This window comes from Psilocybe cubensis, chromosome 12 (assembly GCF_017499595.1).
Source record: "Psilocybe cubensis strain MGC-MH-2018 chromosome 12, whole genome shotgun sequence".
Lineage (NCBI taxonomy): Eukaryota > Fungi > Basidiomycota > Agaricomycetes > Agaricales > Agrocybaceae > Psilocybe > Psilocybe cubensis.
The window spans coordinates 10,546-28,635 of NC_063010.1; the positions used below are offsets into that span (position 1 = coordinate 10,546).

At 45.6% G+C, this 18,090-nt stretch overlaps 2 protein-coding genes across 2 annotated transcripts; one reads left to right on the top strand and one right to left on the bottom strand.

Moving 5' to 3' along the window:
• Positions 1-13,003: 13,003 nt before the first annotated feature.
• On the top strand, positions 13,004-13,503 carry JR316_0012023 (uncharacterized protein; the record flags this gene model as incomplete). The annotated part of the gene is made up of 2 exons (XM_047897664.1): positions 13,004-13,075; positions 13,126-13,503. The coding sequence occupies 2 exons, from the start codon at positions 13,004-13,006 to the stop codon at positions 13,501-13,503; spliced, it is 450 nt and encodes a 149-aa protein (XP_047742553.1).
• Positions 13,504-17,119: 3,616 nt separating this feature from the next.
• On the bottom strand, positions 17,120-18,090 carry JR316_0012024 (uncharacterized protein; the record flags this gene model as incomplete). The annotated part of the gene is made up of 2 exons (XM_047897665.1): positions 17,120-17,291; positions 17,348-18,090. 2 exons carry the CDS (start codon positions 18,088-18,090, stop codon positions 17,120-17,122), a joined length of 915 nt encoding a protein of 304 aa, XP_047742554.1.

Consider the following 18,090-nt stretch of genomic DNA (forward strand, 5'->3'; position numbering starts at 1 on the left):
TCTTACAACCGATGAAAAGAATACTAGCGCTTAAGGCGTAAAGCATTAGAAAAAAAACCCTAACCGTAAGTATTCCTTGCTATAAAGTAACAAACATCTACTTACAAGCAACACATTGGATTGAATAGCTAAACCTAAACCTAAACCCTAAACCCTAAACCCTAAACCCTAACCTAACCCCAACCCTAAGCTAACTAAGTCTAACCTTAGTAGGAAGTAAGGTAGGCGTGTGAACTTCCGAACGGCATGTGATTGTGAAGGGCCGGATCTAATTTAGTACATGGGAAAAGTTACTTAGTACTTCGGGAAAAGTTCCTTAGTACCGTGGAAACATTTTTGATGGACCGGATCATGAACTGTCCAATTAAGATTCACAACAATCAATCATTCTATTGTTTGATTGTTAGGTAAGGACCCAGGTAAGTTATTTATACTCTAGACATGTGAATATTCCCATGTCGCGGTTACTCGGAGCCACGTAACCAGAGTAATCTATATCCATGTGATTCACATCACAGTCAATAACCCACGATGTCAAAGAACAAAAGTGTTGGATCCACTTTTGACAGGTTACCATGTGCCACATCGACCCGTGACACTCTGTTCATCAGAGACCTGTCTAACTTGACAATAAACATTGACAGATTTGTGATAGTCGGTAAGATACATGACAGCTGCGCAGCATCACTTCACGCGCTGTCATCGGATGTCTAGAACATTCCTTCTAAGAATAGCCACTGAAGAGTCTATAAAGACGAAAGGGCTGGTTGTTGGGATCCCCCAACAGCCCTCTGGCTACTTTCCATTTAACTCCCAGTTTAAACTAGTCGCTCGCACCTCGCTTCGCTCGGTGCTCGCTCCCCCCCTAAACCCTAAACCCTAAACCCTAAACCCTAAACCCGCGACTGGATATTAAGGAATGAGCTCAATCTTCTTGAAGATGAACGTAACTATGAAGAGTTAGAATTCGAAGTTGCGCAAGAAGTAATGAAGAGCAAAATGATCCAGATGCAAACTCTTGCACGTACCGTCGAAGATGAACATCTGTTTCTATTTGAACTTGGGTTGTCTCGATTCTTTCTATCGAATGTACCGGAAGACGGATCATCGTTCAAGTATCCTCAATTTCATGGTATACCTAAAATCCACAAGAAACCTACTGGATTTAGGCCCATAATTCCGTGTCACTCTGTAGTATTTAATCCTGCAGCCAAGTTTGTATCAAAAGAGCTTAAGCCGATTATTAAATCGACTCCTTCAATCATTCACGGAACGAAGGATCTCTTTACGAGATTAAGCCAATTGCGTATAGACCCCAAACGACAATGGTATTTTGTCACCGGGGATGTAGTTGCTTTCTATCCCAATATTCCGTTGGACTTGTGCATCGAAATCGTTTGTAGTATGTACGAGGAATGGTTACTCAATGCTTCGGAAGAAAACACTGCATTAGCCCATATTAATCCAAATTCGTTAGAGAATAACTTGGTTAAATTGGGCATCTTTAAACGTGCTATCGAGATTGGCAATACGCAATTGATAACACAACATGGGTCTAGATATTTTAGACAAAAAAATGGCCTCGCAATGGGCGTCGCGGATTCTCCGGACCTTGCTAACCTCTTTGGAGCCCATTTTGAAATAAAGTCAAAAATCTTAGACCACCCTAATGTGGCCTTCTATGGAAGGTACATCGACGATTGTTTTGCAATTGTTTACGCCGAGTCCGAAGCACTTGCACTTAATTTAATTAAAGAAACAATAAAGTTCGATGGTTGTGTTATCGAATGGGCTGTTTCCTCGTCGGGATGTCAATTTCTCGATGCTTTCATATTCAAGGAGTCTGGAAAACTTCATTGGAAGCCTTTTGTCAAGACAGGAAACAACCGAGAACGAGTTCCATGGGTATCACATCATCCTTTAGACGTCAAACGTGGCGTTTACATTGGAGAGTTATCCAGGTTAGCCGTGCTATGTAGTACCAAGGAAATCTACATTGGAGCAATTAGAGACCTTAACGCTCTCTATTTGATGCGCGGTTATCCCGAAAACCTAGTCATGTCTTGGTGTAAGAAGAATATACAAGAACGTTGGGAAAAGCGATTCGCTTTACGAATCGCAGAGCACGACGAATCCATTCTTGTACTTAAAACCAGGTTTGATCAGGTATGGAATTGGTTTTCAGCTGCTGAACTTGGAAAAACTGTTACCGAGTACTGGTCGGCATGGTATGAACATGCCGAGAAAGGTCTGTATAGTGTAGACTCGTCCAGACCCCTTATCAAACCAGATCCAAATTACGTTCACGACCTCGATGATGTTCGCCCGGAGCTGTTCACACAGATCCTCGTGGACGGAGAAACTGAGTTCGTACCGGATTTGAGGAAGATAGGACTACTCGGAAGTCGTTGGATAGTATCGCGAAAGCGCAATACTAATCTTTTCGACCTTGCAAATGTGTGGAAGAAAACAGTTTTTCGTAAACTGGATGAAGACATTGCCGAAAAAGGTGGTGTTGTTCCCGAAACTCAAAACGTTAATGAAACTTATCATTCTGCTCTAGTTGAAGCTGCTGAACAGATAAGTATCGAAAGCGATAACGAGATAATACTTCATAGACGTTCAATCTCACAAGAGAGGGAACATCCAGAATTCGGCAGAATATCCAAATCTTACAACCGATGAAAAGAATACTAGCGCTTAAGGCGTAAAGCATTAGAAAAAAACCCTAACCGTAAGTATTCATTGCTATAAAGTAACAAACATCTACTTACAAGCAACACATTGGATTAAATAGCTAAACCTAAACCTAAACCCTAAACCCTAAGCCCTAACCTAACCCCAACCCTAAGCTAACTAAGTCTAACCTTAGTAGGAAGTAAGGTAGGCGTGTGAACTTCCGAACGGCATGTGATTGTGAAGGGCCGGATCTAATTTAGTACATGGGAAAAGTTACTTAGTACTTCGGGAAAAGTTCCTTAGTACCGTGGAAACATTTTTGATGGACCGGATCATGAACTGTCCAATTAAGATTCACAACAATCAATCAATTGATTGTTAGGTAAGGACCCAGGTAAGCTATTTATACTCTTGACATGTGAATATTCCCATGTCGCGGTTACTCGGAGCCACGTAACCAGAGTAATCTATATCCATGTGATTCACATCACAGTCAATAACCCACGATGTCAAAGAACAAAAGTGTTGGATCCACTTTTGACAGGTTACCATGTGCCACATTGACCCGTGACACTCTGTTCATCAGAGACCTGTCTAACTTGACAATAAACATTGACAGATTTGTGATAGTCGGTAAGATACATGACAGCTGCACAGCATCACTTCACGCGCTGTCATCGGATGTCTAGAACATTCCTTCTAAGAATAGCCACTGAAGAGTCTATAAAGACGAAAGGGCTGGTTGTTGGTACCCCCCAACAGCCCTCTGGCCTTCTTTCCATTTAACTCACAGTTTAAACAAGTCGCTCGCACCTCGCTTCGCTCGGTGCTCGCTCCCCCCCTAAACCCTAAACCCTAAACCCTAAACCCTAAACCCTAAACCCCCCAACAGCCCTCTGGCTTCTTTCCATTTTAACTCCCAGTTTAAACTAGTCGCTCGCACCTCGCTTCGCTCGGTGCTCGCTCCCCCCCTAAACCTAAACCCTAAACCCTAAACCCTAAGCCCTAACCTAACCCCAACCCTAAGCTAACTAAGTCTAACCTTAGTAGGAAGTAAGGTAGGCGTGTGAACTTCCGAACGGCATGTGATTGTGAAGGGCCGGATCTAATTTAGTACATGGGAAAAGTTACTTAGTACCTCGGGAAAAGTTCCTTAGTACCGTGGAAACATTTTTGATGGACCAGATCATGAACTGTCCAATTAAGATTCACAACAATCAATCAATTGATTGTTAGGTAAAGACCCAGGTAAGCTATTTATACTCTAGACATGTGAATATTCCCATGTCGCAGTTACTTGGAGCCACGTAACCAGAGTACTCTATATCCATGTGATTCACATCACAGTCAATAACCCACGATGTCAAAGAACAAAAGTGTTGGATCCATTTTTGACAGGTTACCATGTGCCACACTGACCCGTGACACTCTGTTCATCAGAGACCTGTCTAACTTGACAATAAACATTGACAGATTTGTGATAGTCGGTAAGATACATGACAGCTGCGCAGCATCACTTCACGCGCTGTCATCGGATGTCTAGAACATTCCTTCTAAGAATAGCCACTGAAGAGTCTATAAAGACGAAAGGGCTGGTTGTTGGGATCCCCCAACAGCCCTCTGGCTTCTTTCCATTTTAACTCCCAGTTTAAACTAGTCGCTCGCACCTCGCTTCGCTCGGTGCTCGCTCCCCCCCTAAACCTAAACCCTAAACCCTAAACCCTAAGCCCTAACCTAACCCCAACCCTAAGCTAACTAAGTCTAACCTTAGTAGGAAGTAAGGTAGGCGTGTGAACTTCCGAACGGCATGTGATTGTGAAGGGCCGGATCTAATTTAGTACATGGGAAAAGTTACTTAGTACCTCGGGAAAAGTTCCTTAGTACCGTGGAAACATTTTTGATGGACCGGATCATGAACTGTCCAATTAAGATTCACAACAATCAATCATTCTATTTTTTGATTGTTAGGTAAGGACCCAGGTAAGCTATTTATACTCTTGACATGAGAATATTCCCATGTCGCGGTTACTCGGAGCCATGTAACCAGAGTATTCTATATCCATGTGATTCACATCACAGTCAATAACCCACGATGTCAAAGAACAAAAGTGTTGGATCCACTTTTGACAGGTTACCATGTGCCACATCGACCCGTGACACTCTGTTCATCAGAAACCTGTCTAACTTGACAATAAACATTGACAGATTTGTGATAGTCGGTAAGATACATGACAGCTGCGCAGCATCACTTCACGCGCTGTCATCGGATGTCTAGAACATTCCTTCTAAGAATAGCCACTGAAGAGTCTATAAAGACGAAAGGGCTGGCCGTTTGTACCCCCAAACAGCCCTCAAGTACTCGTCCTCTCCCAAACTCCTGCCGCTTGTGCCTTCCCAACTCATCCGGGAGCCCTTTCGTCACTGATCTTGCCCTTGACTCGGGGACGTTTCATCGACATGTTGGCTGCCTCACGGCAAGCGGGGCCCTTTTTCTTTCACTCGCTCACGCCTTCTATGTTGGGTTACGGAGGTCATACAAACTCGTTTTAGTCTAGCTGCGGGGATATCCAGCTATGATGACTTTGTAATTCGAGGGCGCGCAGTTCTTCAATGGGTATGGACATCAGGTGAGAGTACACTGGGGGTTGTCAGGACCAGCTCTGCTGGATACGCTCCTGGCAAGTCGGTTGCAGCCGGCGACACTACCGAATTGCTGGGACGTCCTAAAGCTTGTGGGTACCGCCGACCGCTGGAAACAGCCTAGGCACCGGTGGCGACCGGGTATGGTAACAATCCCCAAGATTCAGCGAAAGCTGGAATGGATAATCAGCAGCGAATCCGTAACGGTCACGCCGACGGAAGCGTTCAACGACTAGGTGGTAGTGGGGTCTTCGGATCTTAAGATATAGTCTTGGGAGTGGGGAAACCCACATCTGGTATCTAAACCGCGCCTCGCTGCTTACGAGGACGGCCCGAAGTCCAGAACCGCTTAAAACGCGGGTGACCCGGCCTCCCCTTAGTAAAGGGAGTTAACACAAGGATGGACAAATAGTTCGTCGCCGGAAATGAACCTGTGGCTGTAATGGCTGATGTGGCGCCCCTTGGTAAAGGGCTTAAAGGGTATTAGCCTGCCATGTCCAATGGCATGAGAGTGTCCCTTGGTAAAGGACTTAATAGGCAATAGCCTGCTCTTTTGTCATGAGCGGTATGTAGTGATCGTTTGCCTGTACGGTAGCGCCCATTGCTTGCACTGGTCCACGCCCGTAAAAAATCACGAGCCGCTGGCTTCTTTCCATTTAACTCACAGTTTAAACAAGTCGCTCGCACCTCGCTTCGCTCGGTGCTCGCTCCCACCCTAAACCACTCGACTTTGCTATTACCCAACAGCTACTATGTCTTCCACTTACTCTGCTGCCTTCTCTCGTGCCATGTCCCCCACCCTGGACGCACTCACCCAGGCTGTCGTCAACAATACAGTCTTTGGCGTCAACGACGAAGCTGGCCGCCACAACGCCCTCATCGACGAGTTGGCCACTGTCGTCATCAAAAAAATAGCTGAGTGCCGCTCCATTGACCAGATCGTAGACTGCGTCTTTTTTGACTATCGTGCTGCCCTTAGGGAGTTTCTCCTCAACCTCGCATCGTGGTGCGACAAGAGGGAAACAGTCAAGGCTAGCCTTGAGCGCCTTGAACTTGCCGTTAGCGCAGGCAACACCCCCAATCGCCTTCGGGTGAAGGCTCCCGAGTTCCAACTCACGAAGGAATTCACGGATGCCGGGTCAGCGGAGGCTCTTCGAGTCTCCTCTACGTTCTCCACCGCTCGTGACGTCTTCCAAAAGGCGATTAACGACGGCGCCATCCAGGCGAAAAAGGACGAACTGGCCTTTTGGGATGATAAATGCGCACTCAATAACTGTTATGAAGCTGCTGCCCTCATCGTTAAGACAACTTACGATGATCGCAAATCCAGCTATAAGCTCCCCGTTTTCTCTACAGACAACAAGGGAGTTCGTCGAATAACAGATTGGATAGTGTCACCGCAGAAGAAGGCTGAATGCAGCGCATTGCAAACCATTTTGCCAGCCATCTTCTCTCATATCAAACAGATTGTCAACTTGCGCCACCGCGCTTTGGCAATCAAGATTGAGAAAAAGCGGTCGACTGCGGCAACAGCCGATGTCGAGATGGCCGATGCGACCAAACCAGGTCCATCGATTCAATCCCTTATTGATAAGGGCTTGAATGCACGTCTCAAGAAGCTCAACCTTGGATCTGTGGGCAAGAAGGCAAGTTCTCGTAACCCTTCACCCATAATTTTGGATACTAATTACTATTCTAATTACCCAGACTTTGTCTGGCCAGAATTCGTCCAAGGCTCCTCAACCTCAGGCCAAGAAAGCTGGCCCTTCGAAACCCAAGTCCTCGTCGACGCCTTCGCAGAGGAAGCCCCAAACCAAGGCTTCCAACAAGGTCGACAACAAGAAGAAAGGGAAGGGGAGAGCTCCCGTCAAGAACAATCCAAAGGGAAAGGGAAAGGCAAGAGCCTAGACGCGCGGTCTAATGTAGTACCTTTTACGTCGGTAAGACCCGCCTTCCCCAACTCTATTCCTGACGATATACTCACCATGACTAAAACAGACGCAGTTTCTTTTGTACACTTACATACGCCGATCTCATTCTTGTTGGCTGGCCAGTATCGTAGTAGTGTACATTGTAGTCCTGGTGTGGTGGTCCCTGTAGATATAGCAAATGATTTGTCGCTCGGACTCAATTATATGTTTTTTACTCTGCCTTCTCAAAGTCTGATCATGCAAGCATGGAACGATTTTCAACGAAGAATAAGATGGCGTATCTATTTTTTGTTTAAGGAAGGCATGAACAAACCTTTTGATCCAGATTATGGAGTAAGCTCTAAGAAAAAGGAGAAACCTCCAGTATTACCGCAATATATGGAACTTGGCCTTTCGATGGGACGTCGGTACGTGCAACGCACGATCGCAAGTATCCCGGAAGAAGCCCTTACGGAGATGCGAAAGCACGCGTTCTCTCCTAAAAGGGACAAGATCCGTAAGTTTCTTATCGATAACAACTATGTTATTACGATGACAGATAAGAATCTTGGCCTCGCGGTGTCTGAACGCGACTGGATATTAAGGAATGAGCTCAATCTTCTTGAAGATGAACGTAACTACGAAGAGTTAGAATTTGAAGTTGCGCAAGAAGTTATGAAGAGCAAAATGATCCAGATGCAAACTCTCGCACATACCGTCGAAGATGAACATCTGTTTCTTTATGAACTTGGGTTGTCTCGATTCTTTCTATCGAATATACCGGAAGACGGATCATCGTTCAAGTATCCTCAATTTCATGGTATACCTAAAATCCACAAGAAACCTACTGGATTTAGGCCCATAATTCCGTGTCACTCTGTAGTATTTAATCCTGCAGCCAAGTTCGTATCAAAAGAGCTTAAGCCGATTATTAAATCGACTCCTTCAATCATACACGGAACGAAGGATCTCTTTACGAGATTAAGCCAATTGCGTATAGACTCCAAAAGACAATGGTATTTTGTCACTGGAGATGTAGTTGCTTTCTATCCCAATATCCCGTTGGACTCGTGCATCGAAATCGTTTGTAGTATGTACGAGGAATGGTTACTCAACACTTCGGAAGAAAACACTGCATTAGCCCATATTAAGCCAAATTCGTTAGAGAATAACTTGATTAAATTGGGCATCTTTAAACGTGCTATCGAGATTGGCAATACGCAATTGATAACACAACATGGGTCTAGATATTTTAGACAAAAAAATGGCCTCGCAATGGGCGTCGCGGATTCTCCGGACCTTGCTAACCTCTTTGGAGCCCATTTTGAAATAAAGTCAAAAATCTTAGACCACCCAAACGTGGCCTTCTACGGAAGGTACATCGACGATTGTTTCGCAATTGTTTACGCCGAGTCCGAAACACTTGCACTTAATCTTATTAAAGAAACAATAAAGTTCGATGGTTGTGTTATCGAATGGGCTGTTTCCTCGTCGGGATGTCAATTTCTCGATGCTTTCATATTCAAGGAGTCTGGAAAACTTCATTGGAAGCCATTTGTCAAGACAGGAAACAACCGAGAACGAGTTCCATGGGTATCACATCATCCTTTGGACGTCAAACGTGGCGTTTACATTGGAGAGTTATCCAGGTTAGCCGTGCTATGTAGTACCAAGGAAATCTACATCGGAGCAATTAGAGACCTTAACGCTCTCTATTTGATGCGCGGTTATCCCGAAAACCTAGTCATGTCTTGGTGTAAGAAGAATATACAAGAACGTTGGGAAAAGCGATTTGCTTTACGAGTCGCAGAGCACGACGAATCCATTCTTGTACTTAAAACCAGGTTTGATCAGGTATGGAATTGGTTTTCAGCTGCTGAACTTGGAAAAACTGTTACCGAGTACTGGTCGGCATGGTATGAACATGCCGAGAAAGGTCTGTATAGTGCAGACTCGTCCAGACCCCTTATCAAACCAGATCCAAATTACGTTCACGACCTCGATGATGTTCGCCCGGAACTGTTCACACAGATCCTCGTGGACGGAGAAACTGAGTTCGTACCGGATTTGAGGAAGATAGGACTACTCGGAAGTCGTTGGATAGTATCGCGAAAGCGCAATACTAATCTTTTCGACCTTGCAAATGTGTGGAAGAAAACAGTCTTTCGTAAACTGGATGAAGACATCGCTGAAAAAGGTGGTGTTGTTCCCGAAACTCAAAACGTTAATGAAACTTATCATTCTGCTTTAGTTGAAGCTGCTGAACAGATAAGTATCGAAAGCGATAACGAGATAATACTTCATAGACGTTCAATCTCACAAGAGAGGGAACATCCAGAATTCGGCAGAATATCCAAATCTTACAACCGATGAAAAGAATACTAGCGCGTAAGGCGTAAAGCATTAGAAAAAAACCCTAACCGTAAGTATTCCTTGCTATAAAGTAACAAACATCTACTTACAAGCAACACATTGGATTGAATAGCTAAACCTAAACCCTAAACCCTAAACCCTAAGCCCTAACCTAACCCCAACCCTAAGCTAACTAAGTCTAACCTTAGTAGGAAGTAAGGTAGGCGTGTGAACTTCCGAACGGCATGTGATTGTGAAGGGCCGGATCTAATTTAGTACATGGGAAAAGTTACTTAGTACCTCGGGAAAAGTTCCTTAGTACCGTGGAAACATTTTTGATGGACCGGATCATGAACTGTCCAATTAAGATTCACAACAATCAATCATTCTATTTTTTGATTGTTAGGTAAGGACCCAGGTAAGCTATTTATACTCTTGACATGAGAATATTCCCATGTCGCGGTTACTCGGAGCCATGTAACCAGAGTATTCTATATCCATGTGATTCACATCACAGTCAATAACCCACGATGTCAAAGAACAAAAGTGTTGGATCCACTTTTGACAGGTTACCATGTGCCACATCGACCCGTGACACTCTGTTCATCAGAAACCTGTCTAACTTGACAATAAACATTGACAGATTTGTGATAGTCGGTAAGATACATGACAGCTGCGCAGCATCACTTCACGCGCTGTCATCGGATGTCTAGAACATTCCTTCTAAGAATAGCCACTGAAGAGTCTATAAAGACGAAAGGGCTGGCCGTTTGTACCCCCAAACAGCCCTCTGGCTTCTTTCCATTTAACTCACAGTTTAAACAAGTCGCTCGCACCTCGCTTCGCTCGGTGCTCGCTCCCACCCTAAACCCTAAAACCCTAAACCCTAAACCCGAAACTCAAAACGTTAATGAAACTTATCATTCTGCTCTAGTTGAAGCTGCTGAACAGATAAGTATCGAAAGCGATAACGAGATAATACTTCATAGACGTTCAATCTCACAAGAGAGGGAACATCCAGAATTCGGCAGAATATCCAAATCTTACAACCGATGAAAAGAATACTAGCGCTTAAGGCGTAAAGCATTAGAAAAAAACCCTAACCGTAAGTATTCATTGCTATAAAGTAACAAACATCTACTTACAAGCAACACATTGGATTGAATAGCTAAACCTAAACCTAAACCCTAAACCCTAAACCCTAAGCCCTAACCTAACCCCAACCCTAAGCTAACTAAGTCTAACCTTAGTAGGAAATAAGGTAGGCGTGTGAACTTCCGAACGGCATGTGATTGTGAAGGGCCGGATCTAATTTAGTACATGGGAAAAGTTACTTAGTACTTCGGGAAAAGTTCCTTAGTACCGTGGAAACATTTTTGATGGACCGGATCATGAATTGTCCAATTAAGATTCACAACAATCAATCATTCTATTTTTTGATTGTTAGGTAAGGACCCAGGTAAGCTATTTATACTCTAGACATGTGAATATTCCCATGTCGCGGTTACTCGGAGCCACGTAACCAGAGTAATCTATATCCATGTGATTCACATCACAGTCAATAACCCACGATGTCAAAGAACAAAAGTGTTGGATCCACTTTTGACAGGTTACCATGTGCCACATTGACCCGTGACACTCTGTTCATCAGAGACCTGTCTAACTTGACAATAAACATTGACAGATTTGTGATAGTCGGTAAGATACATGACAGCTGCGCAGCATCACTTCACGCGCTGTCATCGGATGTTCCAGAACATTCCTTCTAAGAATAGCCACTGAAGAGTCTATAAAGACGAAAGGGCTGGCCGTTTGTACCCCCAAACAGCCCTCTGGCCTTCTTTCTATTTCAAACTCACAGTTTAAACTAGTCGCTCGCACCTCGCTTCGCTCGGTGCTCGCTCCCCCCCTAAACCCTAAACCCTAAACCCTAAAAACTAACAGCCCTCTGGCTTCTTTCCATTTTAACTCCCAGTTTAAACTAGTCGCTCGCACCTCGCTTCGCTCGGTGCTCGCTCCCCCCCTAAACCCTAAACCCTAAACCCTAAACCCTAAACCCTAATGAGTTAGGGGGAAAGTGCGGCGGACCAAGTCACATTGACTAACAACCCACTTGTCCAATATTTTGCTGCGGACCGATAAGAAGAGCGCCGAGCTGCGGCATCTGCATGCGCCCCTACCGCGGGAGTAGGACTTCGAAAAGAAAGCCTAGCGTGAGAGAATCAGACACTTAGCATGGACACTTCAGACAGAGACAAAGAAGAGTGGTCTGAAGGTAGAGTAGGGGCACAGCATCAGGCAGCGTCGAGAGAGAAGGGGACGTATGAGCAATAGGGAACCCCTAGTAAAAAGGGAATATGGCTTACTCCTTTGGCGCCAGATTCGAGAATAATAAGACCACATGAGCATGGCGCGATGACATGTTCAACATCAAAATTTCCTGGGGACAGGGGTGAGCAGTGGATAAAATTGAGGTGAGATCAGCTGGAAAAGAAAGTAATCTCCTAAAAACTTCTAGATAAAAGTAGTAGAGAATTGAAGTTGATTTTTGCGCCCTCTCACCTTAGTACACGTGCCAGTGGAAACCACAAGCCACAAGGGAAGTTGTTGAAATAATATATAAAAATATTAACTACACTACCTACAATGAACTAAGTTACTTGATAATTTATTGCTGGAGAACTTGGTTAATTATCAATAAAGCAAGTAAATTACCCAGATAAACCAACTAACGTAAGGAGTTATTTGTGTGCGTATGTATGCAGTTCCGAGCTCATCCCATGAACAAGCTTTCACATGGATATATATATTACATCTCATCACTCAATGCACGGCCAGTGTGAAAAAAAAACCTTGCATAAGGATGATAGTTATCTATTTGTTACAGCGTAGTGATAAAAATCATTGTGCAACTTACTTAGATATAAGCCAAATTCATACGATTATATTTTTTTACTCAGACGAAGTCGTCATTCTCACGGTACGATTATTCATCAAATGGCGGTGGGTGCACCATATGCACCGACTAATGTATGTTTTCCATGCAGCGGTTAACATACACATCTCATGTATAGTTTTTGCATGCCAGAAAAAAATGAAGACTATAACACTCAACTAGTATGTAAAACATACGGCAGTCGGCTCACGCCGCAGTAGCCATACAATTTTAGGCAACGGGTAATCAAGCTCAAGTTGATGCAACCCGTATGAAGCTAACGAACACTGGGAATATCATTCAATAATATCCACTTTTCACAAAGACCAGAATCCATAATGGTCAACTGCTGCGAGTGGCTTAAAATTAGTGCGCCATAGACTTGGTATAACTTCAAAGTAAACAAGAACGATGACTATAAAGAGTGCCCCATGGATTATAATGACAGCAGGCTTTCAGGAAACAACTTTCAAGAAGCTTGTTTTCAATGCACTTCAATTCTCTCGTAGCGTTCACCGTAGCTGCAGCAGCCGTTTTTGCTGGCGCAGTTCCTGCACCGGTGAGGTAGCCTTCTTTACCTTACCACCCATCATCTCATAATATCTGCAGACCAACAATGGCGGCATCATGTCCCTTGAAGAAATGAAAGCCTGGGTCAGTGCATTACCACCCGACGAAGTTACTCTAGTCGGGGACCCCTTCGCTGCCCTCTCTTCGCGCGCTGCATTGTCGGTTACTGTCACATTCTGCAGCACCCAATCTAGCACCATATGCACCGGTCCGTGCACCGTCAAGACAGTCGCTGGTGGCACCTGTATCGCAGCGCCGGACACCAACTGCCTCAGTGCGACTAGCCAAGTCACATTCTGCGATCGTAGTGGATGCGGCGGAAGCTGCAACGAGCTTAATTCCTGCGGAACGCGCTTGGAAAACAATTTCTGCTTCACTCCAGGAACCGAGTCAATTGGTGTCCCCGCTGGATCGTAAATAACGGTGTAGTGAGTACAAATTTTCAACACCGCGGATATTCTCATGCTGTTTTTATAGTGGCAAGAACAGTATCCCACTAAGAAATTACTTACAATAAAAAGAAACAAAAAAAGACAAGCATTGAGGAAATGGAGAGTCATTGATGTCAAAGATAATGTTGTGTCACAGAACCGAGATATATAAAAAGAAAAAGAAATAATAAATTAACCAAATCGTTGTGCTCCGTTTATCTGGTAGGCCCTGACCGCACCAAACCAGTCACTGTGTTCACGCCCCGATGCCCATGGGCTTCAAATACGCTCTCGAATTGGTCTAGAGTAGCGCGAGCTCGGGTGTTGATATGCGCGTGCACTACGTCTTTGCCTCCTATGTGATAGATGGCGATGGGATCGCTCGGCAAGCGGGATTGAGAGAAACACGCAGGATGAGACAAAAGTGGCTAACCCAGTGCACAGGATTGCTTACATGCACTGTGAAGGTAATAAGCATGAAAAAATGCGGACGGTTGTGAACAAAAACCGCACACAGGTGGCGAATAACCCCGACGCTAATGTGAGATCCTCACTAAGCACTGGAACGAGCGAATGAGGCATTATCTTTCCACAACATCATGCGGATCTCAGGACTTGCAGCACCGATGCGCATGGACAGTATGCATCCCCTCTTAAATCCCGCCATTTCCCCTCCAAAGACAGGCTAGGCCAGTGACATGGCACGTAAGTATGCGATCACCCAAAGCGGTCTGATATCCAACCTGCCCACCACTGATCCTCTCGCTCTGAATAGTCCATATGCAATGTTTCGTTTGCTCGACGGATGGGTTGAAAGGGACTCAATGCGCCTATTCCAGGTGGTAAAAGGGTAGTCTGGGTTTCATGAATGGATTTATATTTGTGCTTTAATTTGGACTGATGTAGAGACGGGAAGGAGTGCGCGTGTGGAGGGGTTGGTACAAGAGGTGAACGGGTAAAAGGGTTGGACGAGAGTGTTTTAAGCCATCCTTAATCGCTGACCGTTGTGAGATCTAAGTGAAGCAATGGAGATAGAGACGATGGATTCGTTCGAGTTTATAATGCGCAGGTCGAGGTGTACGCAGTCCATGGCGACAGCGCAACTGATGAACTCACTTCTCTACTCACACTGTTGGCCATATGGTGCGCGGCTCCCGTTCCTTCCCTCCCAATGGCCTTCCAAGTACATATCTGAATCATTATCCCGCACCTTCTCATTCTCCCTCCGTCTCCCTTACGCGTAAAATTGTCGGCGATAGTGGTGAATATCGAGATGTGTGGACGGGAGCGGTAAGCGAAACCTCGGTGGTGCATTTGTTTGCGCTTATTGTTTACAAGCACAGGGGCGTGAGAAGTCGAAGTTGTACACGCAAAACCACAAAACACAGGGGTGTCAATTCAGCTAGATCATCCATCTGCTCTACCTCCGCCTGCTGTAAACACATTTGCTCTGACAGAATTCTTTCCTAAAGATACGGTGATTACACCAAAAAGTGACGAAGAATCTGGCGTCATGATTCCCAGTGTCCATATCGAGTTCGTATTTCATCATCTTCGTCAACTTCCGCATACATTCTTCCTCCCGCTGCATAGTGCGTTCTCCTCCCCCTTGTTTCTTCCCGCATTATTGCACTAACCATGTCACACATTCTCGCATTTTCTTGAACTCTCAGCGCCTCGAGTCATCAGCTGGTACTGTCCTAGATTTCCCTACACACAAGCCTCACCAGCTCCCCCCTCTTCTACAAATTCCGCAGTCGACAATTCGACCACCAACAATTCCAGACGATCAAGACGCAATGAAAGCAAAATAACGATGGATGTAAATGACGGGCGCTGTGACGAGGTTTCTTCTCTGTTGCTGGAAGAGCATGAATTATGCGGCATCTTAATTGCCAGAGACGCGCAAACGAGAACGATGGTGAGAAGTGAAAGATCTTGCCTATTTCATATCTCACACCCTCCGGACGTCGATCCACTCCACCAACACCCCAAATTCTCGCAGTTTATTGCTTCTATACTACTTCCGCACCACCATCACTCAAATTGACCACCCAAAGCACACGCAGTCTACGTGTGCCGCCTCAAAGGCCTCAACCCCCATCTCTCTCCTCAATCACATCATCAACCTCAACACCATTACACCACCTGAAACCTCACGTACACCGGCAACCTATGTCGCAACCAATCCTCCCACACATGACTCAAAGCACCCTGTGCTCATCTTTATGCTTGACCTGACACTGCCGCGCGGGGTTCTGCGTGGAGTGTGTTGATACGGGTTTACATTGTGCCGTCCATGGAATTGACGGTTCTGATGAGTTTCTCGACAAACGGCTTCAATTATACGTCGACGAGTGGTGACTTTTGGATGAACTTGGGTGTGCGAATGCGTGTGGGTGAGTTGATGTGCGGATGGGGGAAGACAAACGACAACGGAAACACACTACAGCTTCGGCACGGCGTGTACACGTCAACAACAGAGATGGTATAGTATCCACCCAGAATACGCAGGAAGAGAAGTGACAGCCAGAGGATTGCGGAGAAACAGATAGACGCGCATCGTGTGTTTCTGCAATGTGTACAGCCAGGACACATACCCCTAACCTCAAATTCGTGTTTTGTGTCGAACACGCATCCTGTCGACGTTGTGATACATGTAATCGACTCAAAAACGAGATTTCAAGCACTGGGCGAATGCATTTCGGAGGTTTTTGACGACGGGAGCATGGAAACGTGAGGAAGGGAGCAAGACCGAGGGTACTTCGTATATGCGCCATAGCACGCTGGCTGACGTATCTCAACAGATGGACATGCTCGGAGGAGAATGCACTGACGCCTTACAAAATGTCCAGAGGAGCTGCGCACAGTATACGGAGAGTCGGTGATTGACTTGGTGTAGCTGCTGCGGCGTCCATGTTTCGCGTGCGGCGGTTCCGGGTGCGAACGATAGTAAAGGGTTGGGAGAGGGGGGGGGGCGTGGTGGTGGTTGAGGTATGCGAGACGGTTGGAGAGTATGTCAAGCACTCACCGAACTTGTCAATGATTTCTCAATCCATCGTCCCCTCCCCTGACCAAAGTCATCCTGCTTCACAATCCACCACGTCCCCTGCATTTTTTGACTGCATTTCGAGCTTCTCTTCGTTTCTAATCGTCGTTTGAGTGGCTGGTATAGTACTGAATGGGGACGGCAATGGAAAAAAAGGTAAAAGCACAGAGCAGCCCGGCGAGTTGTTTGGCCTTGCTGTTGTCAAGCGTATTCAATTTCAAACTCCGCTTTCACGCGTCCACAGCGCCGCACGGCCGCGGTTACCACGACGGTATCATTCACCTCGATTACCCTTCTCTACTTTTTTTTATCGAGCTAATAAAATGATGTCGTTTGTGTTTTAGGATTTACATTACAAATTGTACACCATGAATAGGTCTGCCCTGTTGGTCAAAGTTGCACTTGAAAGTCGACTGTTCATGTTCTCACGCTCATCACTCAAAATAAAGGAGACAAAATAAAAACAATATATATAATCTAATCAGCCTCCATCGACTGGATCGATGGACTGATAAGATACTAATGTTAATTATACAATACTCTGCAACTTCAATCACCGCTTTTGCCTCTTCCTTTTCCCTACACCCGCCTTGCCCTGGGAGCAAATCTCCTCCCGGGTTCTGAAGCAAGGGTCTCTATCACTTCTATGACCCTGCATTTTTCGCGGCTGCTGTTCAGTCTCCCCACTATCCCCATCTCCAGTTGACCCCCTCATCTCCGACTCCCTGTATAACAGAACTGTCAGTGCCATAATATCGAGAGATAGAAATCCACAAAATACCTTCCATCTTCATTTGGGCTCGGTGCCGGTCGAGGCATCTGCTCAACGGGAATGTTATACCCGGAGCAGTCCCCGCGGTGTTGTTCCCGGTGCTGGGAAGTCCTAAATTGTGTGTTTTCTGTCTCTCCGGATGGACGACAGAAAGCGCTTGCATCTTCGTTACCACTGTTTCTCGGTACAGCTACCCTGGACGGCCTATTCGCCACGTTGTACGGATGATGTCTGTCTGACGCCGCCTGGCTCCGCATCACGCCCTGTGAACGCTTCTCTCGGGAGCGGCGTGACGTGCGAATGAGAACGGCTGGGTCTACCGTTCCAGTAGCTAGGCTTGCCACGACAAGATGGTCCACAATTAATGACTCGGACTCATTGGCGATATTATTGTGATCTTGGGACTCGTCTCTGACTTGTGCAAGTCCGCGTATCACTACAACATCCGCTGACGAACGGAAGAGTCTTGTGGAATCCACGTTTGGTGTTGCGTTTCCAACGTCGACGGTATGACTTGAAAACTTTGCATAGTATATCTCCAAGATGTCTTGTGGGGTAGGTCCCACCAACGACAAAATATCAGTCCAAGGTTGGGGGTCGTATTTTGACGACGATGTCGCCTGTGGCGCCACTACATATGTTGTGGCACCAGCACTGGAAGAGTTTCCAGCAGATTGAGGTAATCTGGGCGTGCTAACAGGAATACTTTGGGAGGAGTGAACGTGAACGATGTTAACGTTGAATGTAGACAT